This window comes from Salvelinus alpinus, chromosome 28 (assembly GCF_045679555.1).
Source record: "Salvelinus alpinus chromosome 28, SLU_Salpinus.1, whole genome shotgun sequence".
NCBI lineage: Eukaryota > Metazoa > Chordata > Actinopteri > Salmoniformes > Salmonidae > Salvelinus > Salvelinus alpinus.
Genome location: NC_092113.1, coordinates 26247941 through 26262078, shown reverse-complemented (window position 1 = coordinate 26262078; position 14138 = coordinate 26247941). Strand labels below are relative to the sequence as shown.

The window sequence follows — 14138 nt, the reverse complement described above, 5'->3', positions numbered from 1 at the left end:
ACGGTCAGGGCTTCGGCAGTAGCCAAGAGAGAGAGAGAGAGGTTGTTGGAGTCCTTGAGGGAGGATTCCTTCCTCATTCCTCACCATGCCACATAACACAGCATTAACATAATCATTGATCTCAGGCTTTAATAACAGTTCATGCCTCCTTTGCTCCTGTCCTTCCTGACCTGTGCTTTGTCCTCTGACCTTTCCCCTGGCACAGATAGCGGAGACATATGCCTTCCTGCCCAGGGAGGCAGTGACACGCTTCCTAATGAGCTGTGGAGAGTGTCAGAAAAGGATGCACATCAATCCCAACACTGCAGAGTTTAAAGGTAACTAACTTCCCAGTCAGTCTACTGGTTCCTTTTTATTAATTTACTGTATATATTTATTCAGTCATTAAATCCTTGTTTGAAAAGAAATGCTTCTTTCAATTTGATATCTATCTGAATAGCAACAATGTCAAAGACTTCTAATGCATCGTTATAACATGTATCACCTTCCTACTGCCTTTGTTAAAATTATTAATTGCAATGCTACCACAAATAATGAAATATTTAATTGACTGCTAGTACATTTATAGCTCCATATTCGTTGTGTTTCACACCCTCAACTCAATGTCCAATCTGTCGTTTAAATACATCTTAGGTCTCTGTGTATGTTTCGTCAGCCAATTAAAGGTGTGGACTTTGGTTGAAAGCAGAGGCCATCAAATGATGTAAGAAAGACCCAAGAGGTCCTAAATTATGAAAGAGATGTTACAAGAGAAGTAGCATGGGGTCCCTCTAGTGGCCATAGTGTGGAACACAGAGGGCTTCCCATTTAGTTTACAGCATAGTTGTCAAACTCATTCCACGGAGGGCCGAGTGTCTGCGGGTTTTCGCTCCTTCCTTGTACTTAATTGATGAATTAAGGTCACTAATTAGTAAGGAACTCCCCTCACCTGGTTGTCAAAAACCTGCAGACACTAGGCCCTCCATGGAATGAGTTTAACGCCCCTGGTTTACAGCATTAGAACAGCAGTCCATGACTCCAGATCAAATCAAATCAAAGTTTATTGGTCACGTACACAGGTTTGCAGGTGTTATAGCAGGCGCTGCGAAATGCTTATGTTTATTGGCTCCAACAGTGCAGTAGATTGTATCTGAAATAGAATACAAATACAAAAGAGAAATCAAAACAAAAAATCAAGAAATATAGAGTCCAATTAACAATCCAGAGTAGATATATTAGAGTGAGCATGTGTCAGAATCCAGAATATAAATATGTGTTGTGTATAGACAGTATACCATTTGGAAAGGAAATATTAGGATGAGCTATTTTGAGAATAGAGTATATACTGTACATACACAGTGAGAAAACAACAGTATATAACAGAATATGAAAAAAAGGGCCACAGTGCCTACTGGTTGTCATTATTGCCTTAAAATCAGAGACTGCTTCTAATTAAGATCAGAGAAACCAGAGAAACCAGATCAGATGAATGAACTCTCAGGTCAAAGAAAACCAATAGACAGTGCAGGGGAGTGGCAGAGCCCAAAGGGAAAGTGGGAGAAGTCAAAAAGTTCTAAAGGCATCTCTGTTTGGTTTGAGCCATGAGAGTTTTGTTCAGTTAAAGTGGTACAAAAGAGATCATACCTGGCTTGTTTTACTTGATTGTTTGTCTTGAAAAACATCTTACTGTATCTACAGTGGGGAGAACAAGTATTTGATACACTGACGATTTTGCAGGTTTTCCTACTTACAAAGCATGTAGAGGTCTGTAATTTTTATCATAGGTACACTTCAACTATGAGAGACGGAATATAAAACAAAAATCCAGAAAATCACATTGTATGATTTTTAAGTAATTAATTTGCATTTTATTGCATGACATAAGTATTTGATACATCAGAAAAGCAGAACTTAATATTTGGTACAGAAACCTTTGTTTGCAATTACAGAGATCATACGTTTCCTGTAGTTCTTGACTAGGTTTGCACACACTGCAGCAGGGATTTTGGCCCACTCCTCCCTACAGATCTTCTCCAGATCCTTCAGGTTTCGGGGCTGTCGCTGGGCAATACGGACTTTCAGCTCCCTCCAAAGATTTTCTATTGGGTTCAGGTCTGGAGACTGGCTAGGCCACTCCAGGACCATGAGATGCTTCTTACGGAGCCACTCCTTAGTTGCCCTGGCTGTGTGTTTCGGGTCGTTGTCATGCTGGAAGACCCAGCCACGACCCATCTTCAATGCTCTTACTGAGGGAAGGAGGTTGTTGGCCAAGATCTCGCGATACATGGCCCCATCCATCCTCCCCTCAATACGGTGCAGTCGTCCTGTCCCCTTTGCAGAAAAGCATCCCCAAAGAATGATGTTTCCACCTCCATGCTTCACGGTTGGGATGGTGTTCTTGGGGTTGTACTCATCCTTCTATTCCTCCAAACACGGCGAGTGGAGTTTAGAGCAAAAAGCTCTATTTTTGTCTCATCAGACCACATGACCTTCTCCCATTCCTCCTCTGGATCATCCAGATGGTCATTGGCAAACTTCAGACGGGCCTGGACATGCGCTGGCTTGAGCAGGGGGACCTTGCGTGCGCTGCAGGATTTTAATCCATGACGGCGTAGTGTGTTACTAATGGTTTTCTTTGAGACTGTGGTCCCAGCTCTCTTCAGGTCATTGACCAGGTCCTGCCGTGTAGTTCTGGGCTGATCCCTCACATTCCTCATGATCATTGATGCCCCACGAGGTGAGATCTTGCATGGAGCCCCAGACCGAGGGTGATTGACCGTCATCTTGAACTTCTTCCATTTTCTAATAATTGTGCCAACAGTTGTTGCCTTCTCACCAAGCTGCTTGCCTATTGTCCTGTAGCCCATCCCAGCCTTGTACAGGTCTACAATTTATCCCTGATGTCCTTACACAGCTCTCTGGTCTTGGCCATTGTGGAGAGGTTGGAGTCTGTTTGATTGAGTGTGTGGACAGGTGTCTTTTATACAGGTAACGAGTTCAAACAGGTGCAGTTAATACAGGTAATGAGTGGAGAACAGGAGGGCTTCTTAAAGAAAAACTAACAGGTCTGTGAGAGCCGGAATTCTTACTGGTTGGTAGGTGATCAAATACTTATGTCATGCAATAAAATGCAAATTAATTACTTAAAAATCATACAATGTGATTTTCTGGATTTTTGTTTTAGATTCCGTCTCTCACAGTTGAAGTGTACCTATGATAAAAATGACAGACCTCTACATGCTTTGTAAGTAGGAAAACCTGCAAAATCGGCAGTGTATCAAATACTTGTTCTCCCCACTGTATCTCTATGTCAGTGGAGGCTGCTGAGTGGAGGACGGCTCATAATAATGGCTGGAACGGTGCAAATGGAATGGCATCAAACCATGTGTTTGATTTATTTGATACCATTCCACCTATTCCGCTCCAGCCATTCCCACGAGCCCGTAATCCCCAATTAAGGTGCCACCAACCTACTGTGCTCTATGTTCTGTACAGAAAATGATCGACCAACATCCCTGGTCCCGGACCTCATTGACTACAACATGCCCCTGACGGCCACCTACCTGAAACAGATGAAACTACAGTGCATGACTGCCAATGAGCGGGTAAGGCATAGTGTGTGTGCGTGTGTGTGTGCGTGCGTGTGTGTGAATGCTGTGCTGTGTGTGTGTGAGAAAGAGAGAGGGGGAGAGAGAGAAAAAGAAGAGAGTGACGTTGGTGTGTGTGGGGGGGCTGATTGAGAGAAATCATCAACATTTCTCACATATCCACAACTTTCTATTACTTTGTGAGTTGGAGAGACACTGAGAGGTTTACATTCTCTGGAACCGGAGGACCCATTCAACTGTAATGTTTTGCAAAAATAAAATCCCAGATTGACTCAGTTCATCATCTTAGTCTAGAATTTCCCATTCAGCACAAGGCATAGGCCTACTAGAAATTATAAAAAAGTGTGATTTTTTTTTAAAGATGGAGGGGTGGGAATCAACAAATTAACCAAACAAAGCATAGGAGGCAGCAGCAGATTTACCAATCAAAATCTAAAGACACCAAGAGATTAGACTGTATGCCACTGTAGGATACTGAACTCACTGTACCGTGATAGTAACATCAGAGGCAACGCTCCGCCTTGTTCTCCTCCAACACTGGACTTCAATGCATACCCGTGCAGTAGGATTTTTGTGAAATCACCGGAAGGATAGAAGTGTTGTTGACAAAGAGAGGAAGCATGTATTATACAACTTGCTGTTTTTTATTTAGGTGAAAACCAGGACCCTATCTAGGTAAGAGCTATTCCCTGTGCTTAAACCCATGTTTAGTAATGTGTATTTTACACATTTATATTTATTTATAATATTGACAATAATTTGATCCATCGTCTGTGTTGGCTAGTAGCAATATTATGCCTACTAAACATATTTTTCAGATATTGTAATGATGCAGCTCACTGTCAGTTCCGTTTTGAATGAATCTCGCCTTTGCGTGCCCAGATGACATTATGGCAGCAGGGAATGTTAGCCTATGTCATCATGATGTCACTTTTCACAGCTTTTGTTTGGAGATTGTGCATGTTGTTTAGACATGCATAAGTGGCTAAATTAATCTCTATATCTCTCTGCCACTCTCTCTCCCTCTCTCTCAATCTCTCTTTCTCCCCTCTCTTCCCCTCCTCTCCCTCTCTTTATTATGTCATGCATCACTAATAGAGCCTTCAGTAAATGCCTCAGTCCTCTACAGAACCCTCAGAGGGGTGTGTTGTGTTTCCTCAGGAGGATAGCAGTGTGTGCTTAGTGCTTATTGTACTGTACTGTATGTGTGGGGTTCTGCCAAACGTGTTCTCTTGCATTCATGATATATTTCAAGGTTTTTATTCAGAGGCATTAGCAAGTGTATTCATAAATTAGCTAACCCCATCGGCAAAACCCTTGGCCTGGAAAGAGCAGATTTTGTTTTCATCATGCATATAAACCAGGGCTGCTTGTAAGTAGCCTAAATTACTTAAGTTCGCGAGATCAGGCGGCTTGCAAGGCTAGCTTGTAAGTAACCACTTTACCAAAGTATTGGTCATTCATTCTACAAGAGGACCAAAAGCATGTTGATTGGCGGCGACAAGACAACACTGAGATGTTGACAGAGACAATATCAAATATGGACGTATTGTGGAGGTTGTTTCTCTGTGTTGGGTTGCTTCTCTGTGACTAGGTACTCCAGTGTATTGCAGAATGTTACATTCAGAGTTGTTGTCCTCCCTGTTGGTAGAGGTTCAGTAGCAGGTAGCCTGGTGGGTAGGAGCGTTGGGTCAGTAACCCAAAGGTTGCTGGATCAAATCGCTGAGCCGACAATGTAAAAATCAGTCTTTCTCTTCCTGAGGAAGGCAGTTTACCCCGAACAACAACTGCTCCCTGGGTGCTGATGGGGCGCTGATGAGGTGAATGTTAATTAAGGCAGCCCCCCACACCTCTCTGATTCAGAGGGGTTGGGTTAAATGTGGAAGACACATTTCAGTTGAATGCATTGTTGTACAACTGACTATGGACCCTTCCTCCCGCTATATAATAAAACAATGTTCAGCACCACCATCGTCGTAGTCTGTGTTTGTTGTTTATTTTCCTCAAGCTCTGGCAACGAACCCACTCTGGTCCATTCCTGTCTATGTTCCGCTATAGTGAGCATGTTTGAGGTTTCTTCTTTCCACAGTTAAAAATAGCAGTACTGCAAATACACATTATTTAACAGGGAGATTTTTTCCCTCATTCTTACCCTTTTGCTGTCAAAGTTCCACAGTGGTGTTGGCAGTGTCAGGAGAAAATGGCGTTGGCTAACTGTGACTGTGTACAGTGCTTTCTATTGACATTTGTAATAATGCATATTATTATGTGTGTTTGACATGTGTACTGAATGCTCGCTCACATGAAAATAGTGTATGTGATTTTACTCCTGTAGTCTGCTGCTCTCTACAAGTTAATGTGGGAGAGGTGGAAAAATGATTGTTATCGATCAATAATGACAAACTTCCTGGCATTGACAACTTAGATGGAAAGCTACTGAGGATGGTAGTTGACTCTATTACCACTCCTATCCGTCGTCTTTAATGTGAGTCTAGAGGAAAGCCTTTGTCGACAGGCCTGGAGGGAAGTCAAAGTCATTCCGCTACCCAGTGGCGTTTTTAGCTTGTATGGCTCCCTGGGCGGACCCCGCCCCTCCCGCCAATGTAAAAAAAGCACCATTCTGCACTAACTATAATTTTTATTCAGACATTTGGAACAACACAAATCAATAATCATAATATTTAAAACTATATAAATATAAAAATATATACAAAAATAAGACTCATAAATATCAAAAAGAAGTAACAATGACAAATAGAAACACATTTGTGTTGATTTGGCACTGGAGCATCAATACATTACCCATCCCTCAACACTGTCAATCAAGAGTCAAGACTAAACCAATTCACCTTGGTGGTGTGCAGACTGGTTTTATATTATTCTTAACGATTTCGCTCAAACCATAAAAAATGCAACAATATGTCTGTGAAACTATATATTCACAGTATTATGTGATTTATTTGGTAGCATTTCGTAGTGTGACTGATTTTACTAATTGCATTAGCACTGTACAAAGTTAGAGGTGAGCTTTTTGCTCATTTCTCTGTAAACAATGGGCACTCAACATGTACTGCACTGACACAAGAAATTGACAATAAGAAGATTGTGGGAGCTGTACTGTGAGATTTCAGTGCAGCCTTTGATAATATTGACCATAATCTGTTGTTGAGTAAATAGCTTTTTTTATGTAAGCTTCTCAAACATGTAAAGTGTGTGTACTGCAGGGCAGCTCTCTAGACCCTCTACTCTTTTCTATTTTACCAATGACCTGCCACTGGCATTAAACAAAGCATGTGTGTGCATGTATGCTGATGATTCAACCATATACGCATCAGCAACCATAGCTAATGAAGTCACTGAAACCCTTAACAAAGAGTTGCAGTCTGTTTTGGAATGGTTGGCCAGTAATAAATTGGTCCTAAACATCTCTAAAACTAAGAGCTTTGTATTTGGTACAAATCATTCCCTAAGTTCTAGACCTCAGCTGGATATGGTAGTGCATGGTGTGGCTGTTGAACAAGTTGAAGAGACTAAATCACCTGGTGTTACCTTAGATTGTAAACTGTCATGGTCAAAGCATAGATCCAATGGTTGTAAAAATGGGGAGAGGTCTGTCCGTAATAAAGAGACGCTCTGATTTTTGGACACCACACTCCACAAAGCAAGTCTTGCAGGCTGTAGTTTTATCTTATCTTGATTATTGTCCAGTCATATAGTCAAATGCTGCAAAGAAAGACCTAGTTAAGATGTAGCTGGCCCAGAACAGAGCCACTTTTGCTCTTTATTGTAATCAGACATGCCACCAGAGGTGTTGAGAACAAATTCAAGGAAACATACAGTATTATACAGAGCCATGAGTGTATGGAACTCCCTTCCATCTTATATAGCGCAAGTGAACAGCAAATCTGGTTTAAAAAAACGAATAAAGCGACACCTCGCGACATGTATGTGTAACTGAACGATACCCTCACACACACACTACATGTTAATGTTTTTAAATGTATATCAATTGTATAGTCTTTAGTCTGTAATGTCTTGTTCGTTATGTGTCGGATCCCAGTAACACTAGCTGTCACCATTGGCGTCGGCTAATGCGGATCGTAATAAATGAAATACAATCAAATCTTCAGCAGCCTATTCAATCGTCCTCAGGGACGAAATCGTAATTTGAGAAATGTCTCAATCTTTCTCTCCTCTTTCTCTATCTCTCTCTCTCTCTCTCTTCTCAGGATGAAAGTTCGGTGAGCAGTGAGGACATGGATATGGCTGAGCCCACGTGGGTCTCTGCTGAGCGTCCCCCTGTCCCTGAGCTCAGTCCCCCCAATGGAGGGATGGTACACAGCCCACAAGCCGCATTGAAAGAGGAAGACGGTAAGCCTTTTCGTGTGTTTGTGTGTGAGAGTGTGTGTGTTTTTGCGTACTGTATGTTTGTTTGTTTACAGTATGTCCCTGTTTCCATTGGTTGAGTGGGATTTGGGATGTACAGTCGTGGCCAAAAGTTTTGAGAATGACACAAATATAAATTTTCACAAAGTCTGCTGCCTCAGTTTGTATGATGGCAATTTGCATATACTCCAGAACGTTATGAAGAGTGATCAGATGAATTGCAATTAATTGCAAAGTCCCTCTTTGCCATGCAAATTAACTGAATCCCCCCCCAAAAAATTCCACTGCATTTCAGCCCTGCCACAAAAGGACCAGCTGACATCATGTCAGTGATTCTCTCGTTAACACAGGTGTGAGTGTTGACGAGGACAAGGCTGGAGATCACTCTGTCATGCTGATTGAGTTCGAATAACAAACTGGAAGCTTCAAAAGGAGGGTGGTGCTTGGAATCATTGTTCTTCCTCTGTCAGCCATGGTTACCTGCAAGGAAACACGTGCCGTCATCATTGCTTTGCACAAAAAGGGCTTCACAGGCAAGGATATTGCTGCCAGTAAGATTGCACCTAAATCAACCATTTATCGGATCATCAAGAACTTCAAGGAGAGCGGTTCAATTGTTTTGAAGAAGGCTTCAGGAAGCCCAAGAAAGTCCAGCAAGTGCCAGGACCGTCTCCAAAAGTTGATTCAGCTGCGGGATCGGGGCACCACCAGTACAGAGTATGCCAGTATGCCTGCTGCCATCAGGAATGGCAGCAGGCATGTGTGAGTGCATCTGCACAGTGAGGCGAAGACTTTTGGAGGATGGTCTGGTGTCAAGAAGGGCAGCAAAGAAGCCACTTCTCTCTTGGAAAAACATCAGGGACAGACGGATATTCTGCAAAAGGTACAGGGATTGGACTGCTTTCCGATTGTTTGGGGCATTCGGAAAAAAGCTTGTCCGGAGAAGGCAAGGTGAGCGCTACCACCAGTCCTGTGTCATGTAAACAGTAAAGCATCCTGAGACCATTCATGTGTGGGGTTGCTTCTCAGCCAAGGGAGTGGGCTCACTCACAATTTTGCCTAAGAACACAACAATGAATAAAGAATGGTGCCAACACATCCTCCAGTTTGGTGACGAACAATGCCTTTTCCAGCATGATGGAGCACCTTGCCATAAGGCAAAAGTGATAACTACGTGGCTCGGGGAACAAAACATCGATACTTTGGGTCCATGGCCAGGAAACTCCCCAGACCTTAATCCCATTGAGAACTTGTGGTCAATCCTCAAGAGGTGGGTGGACAAACAAAAACCCACAAATTCTGACAAACTCCAAGCATTGATTATGCAAGAATGGGCTGCCATCAGTCAGGTTGTGGCTCAGAAGTTAATTGACGGCATGCCAGGGGGCGGATTGCAGAGGTCTTGAAAAAGAAGGGTCAACACTGCAAATATTGACTCTTTGCATCAACTTCATGTAATTGTCAATAAAAGCCTTTGACACTTATGAAATGCTTGTAATTATACTTCAGTATTCCATAGTAACATCTGACAAAAATATCTAAAGATACTGAAGCAGCAAACTTTGTGAAAATTAATATTTGTGTCATTCTCAAAACTTTTGGCCACGACTGTACGTTAAGCAGGTGTGGGAGAACCATGTACTAGTAGTATAGGATAGGGAGCACTTTGTGCTTCTATTAATGTACTAATCCAACCAAATCCATCATTATGTGTTGTGTTTCACTACCCCACCCCAACCTCAATCATCCCTAATGTCTGAGGGTTCTCCAGCCACCCCCACCTCCATCCATGACTAACTCATGATGGGAAAGTGGACATCCACTAAGAAACTACAGATATTAAAAACTCTAGACAACCAGACACTCTGGTTACCAGCTTGTATTGAATAGTATATTCAAAGTAAAAGTCACAGATTTTGCACTGGCTGGATTCTAGCTAGTCAACACAATAGAAAAAAGCCATATCAGCCCTCACAGGCTCAGCACAACAATGGAAATGCCTGTGAGAGGGGCCTTTTAGATTTGGATGGGGGAAAGGGAGACTTTGATGGCTCCCATGCCTCAAGGAAAAGGTGATGGTAGAAATGAGTCGTCTTCGTGGTTTAACAGCATAACCCCACATTAGTGTTATTTTGACAGATTATTACTGTTCAATTGTACTTTGCATGCCACCCTGTGAGGTTCTGTTTCCCCCTTAGCTTCTCCCCCATTACATCCTCCCCTACCATCCATTCACATCCTCCCCTACCATCCCATCACATCCTCCCCTACCATCTCATCACATCCTCCCCTACCATCCCATCACATCCTCCCCTACCATCCTATCACATCCTCCCCTACCATCCCATCACATCCTGCCTTACCATCCCATCACATCCTCCCCTACCATCCCATCACATCCTCCCCTACCATCCCATCACATCCTCCCCTACCATCCTATCACATCCTCCCCTACCATCCCATCACATCCTGCCTTACCATCCCATCACATCCTCCCCTACCATCCCATCACATCCTCCCCTACCAACCTATCACATCCTGCCTTACCATCCCATCACATCCTCCCCTACCATCCCATCACATCCTCCCCTACCATCCCATCACATCCTCCCCTACCATCCTATCACATCCTCCCCTACCATCCCATCACATCCTGCCTTACCATCCCATCACATCCTCCCCTACCATCCCATCACATCCTCCCCTACCAACCTATCACATCCTCCCCTACCATCCCATCACATCCTGCCTTACCATCCCATCACATCCTGCCCTACCATCCTATCACATCCTGCCTTACCATCCCATCACATCCTCCCCTACCATCCTATCACATCCTGCCTTACCATCCCATCACATCCTGCCCTACCATCCCATCACATCCTGCCCTACCATCCTATCACATCCTGCCTTACCATCCCATCACATCCTCCCCTACCATCCCATCACATCCTCCCCTACCATCCTATCACATCCTCCCCTACCATCCTATCACATCCTGCCTTACCATCCCATCACATCCTGCCCTACCATCCCATCACATCCTCCCCTACCATCCCATCACATCCTCCCCTACCATCCTATCACATCCTCCCCTACCATCCTATCACATCCTGCCATACCATCCCATCACATCCTGCCCTACCATCCCATCACATCCTGCCTTACCATCCCATCACATCCTCCCCTACCATCCCATCACATCCTGCCCTACCATCCCATCACATCCTGCCTTACCATCCCATCACATCCTGCCTTACCATCCCATCACATCCTGCCCTACCATCCCATCACATCCTGCCTTACCATCCCATCACATCCTCCCCTACCATCCCATCACATCCTGCCCTACCATCCCATCACATCCTGCCTTACCATCCCATCACATCCTGCCTTACCATCCCATCACATCCTCCCCTACCATCCCATCACATCCTGCCTTACCATCCTATCACATCCTGCCCTACCATCCCATCACATCCTCCCCTACCATCCCATCACATCCTCCCCTACCATCCCATCACATCCTGCCTTACCATCCCATCACATCCTCCCCTACCATCCCATCACATCCTCCCCTACCATCCTATCACATCCTCCCCTACCATCCCATCACATCCTGCCTTACCATCCCATCACATCCTGCCCTACCATCCTATCACATCCTGCCTTACCATCCCATCACATCCTCCCCTACCATCCTATCACATCCTGCCTTACCATCCCATCACATCCTGCCCTACCATCCCATCACATCCTGCCCTACCATCCTATCACATCCTGCCTTACCATCCCATCACATCCTGCCCTACCATCCCATCACATCCTGCCTTACCATCCCATCACATCCTCCCCTACCATTCCATCACATCCTCCCCTACCATCCTATCACATCTTCCCCTACCATCCTATCACATCCTGCCTTACCATCCCATCACATCCTGCCCTACCATCCTATCACATCCTGCCCTACCATCCCATCACATCCTCCCCTACCATCCCATCACATCCTCCCCTACCATCCTATCACATCCTCCCCTACCATCCTATCACATCCTGCCTTACCATCCCATCACATCCTGCCCTACCATCCCATCACATCCTGCCTTACCATCCCATCACATCCTCCCCTACCATCCCATCACATCCTGCCCTACCATCCCATCACATCCTGCCTTACCATCCCATCACATCCTGCCTAAACCATCCCATCACATCCTGCCCTACCATCCCATCACATCCTGCCTTACCATCCCATCACATCCTCCCCTACCATCCCATCACATCCTGCCCTACCATCCCATCACATCCTGCCTTACCATCCCATCACATCCTGCCTTACCATCCCATCACATCCTCCCCTACCATCCCATCACATCCTGCCTTACCATCCTATCACATCCTCCCCTACCATCCCATCACATCCTGCCCTACCATCCCATCACATCCTGCCTTACCATCCTATCACATCCTCCCCTACCATCCCATCACATCCTGCCTTACCATCCCATCACATCCTGCCCTACCATCCCATCACATCCTGCCTTACCATCCTATCACATCCTCCCCTACCATCCCATCACATCCTGCCTTACCATCCCATCACATCCTGCCTTACCATCCCATCACATCCTGCCTTACCATCCCATCACATCCTCCCCTACCATCCCATCACATCCTGCCTTACCATCCCATCACATCCTCCCCTACCATCCCATCACATCCTCCCCTACCATCCCATCACATCCTCCCCTACCATCCCATCATATCCTCCCCTACCATCCCATCACATCCTCCCCTACCATCCCATCACATCCTGCCTTACCATCCCAGCACATCCTCCCCTACCATCCCAGCACATCCTCCCCTACCATCCTATCACATCCTGCCCTACCATCCCATCACATCCTCCCCTACCATCCTATCACATCCTGCCCTACCATCCTATCACATCTTCCCCTACCATCCTATCACATCCTGCCCTACCATCCCATCACATCCTCCCCTACCATCCCATCACATCCTCCCCTACCATCCTATCACATCCTGCCTTACCATCCCAGCACATCCTCCCCTACCATCCCATCACATCCTCCCCTACCATCCTATCACATCCTGCCCTACCATCCTATCACATCCTCCCCTACCATCCTATCACATCCTGCCTTACCATCCCATCACATCCTCCCCTACCATCCCATCACATCCTCCCCTACCATCCTATCACATCCTGCCCTACCATCCTATCACATCCTCCCCTACCATCCTATCACATCCTGCCCTACCATCCCATCACATCCTCCCCTACCATCCCATCACATCCTCCCCTACCATCCCATCACATCCTGCCTTACCATCCCATCACATCCTCCCCTACCATCCCATCACATCCTCCCCTACCATCCCATCACATCCTCCCCTACCATCCCATCACATCCTGCCTTACCATCCCATCACATCCTCCCCTACCATCCCATCACATCCTCCCCTACCATCCCATCACATCCTGCCTTACCATCCCATCACATCCTCCCCTACCATCCCATCACATCCTCCCCTACCATCCCATCATGTCCTCCTCCTCCTTTCCTCTCTCCTCATCTCCATCCCTCTCTCCCCCATTAGAAACACAGCCCTCCACAGTGGCAGCACACCCTATTTAGTTTGACAGTTGACCCCAATACCCTCATCTTCCTATACAAACACTGAGAGCACAACATATAGCATGTAAATCCACCCCAGCCCTCAACACACACACACAAATAGAGTGATTGCTAAGGATAGAAATGGTTGAGTAAATAAATAAACACACATTTACTCTTACAAAAACAACTACATTGCACATCCTCACAACACACCAAGTCATCTTACTTATATGACAGTTAGCAAAAACCTCAATTTGTAGGATTTGGCAATTCACATTTTCAAATGGGGGCCGGGAAAAGGAAAATTTTATGAATAATAATATCTGGATTTATTGAGACTAATTAATTTATTATATCATGCCTCTCTCTCTCTCTCTCTCTCTCTCTCTCTCTCTCTCTCTCTCTCTCTCTCTCTCTCTCTATATCTCTCTCTCTCTCTCCCCGCCCTCTCCCCCTCTCTCGCTCGCTCTCTCTTTCTCTATCTCTCTCTCTCTCTCCCCGCCCTCTCTCCCTCTCACGC

General features: G+C 45.2%; 1 protein-coding gene across 1 annotated transcript in view; it reads left to right on the top strand.

Moving 5' to 3' along the window:
- The window catches only part of LOC139557516 (nucleolar protein 4-like), a 45939-nt gene that overhangs the window by 20021 nt on the left and 11780 nt on the right, over positions 1 to 14138 (top strand). Inside the window, exons 3-5 of the mRNA XM_071372463.1 lie at positions 206 to 317; positions 3475 to 3584; positions 7817 to 7958. Coding sequence (XP_071228564.1) covers positions 206 to 317; positions 3475 to 3584; positions 7817 to 7958 — 364 coding nt within the window. The remainder of the gene's footprint in view (positions 1 to 205; positions 318 to 3474; positions 3585 to 7816; positions 7959 to 14138) is intronic.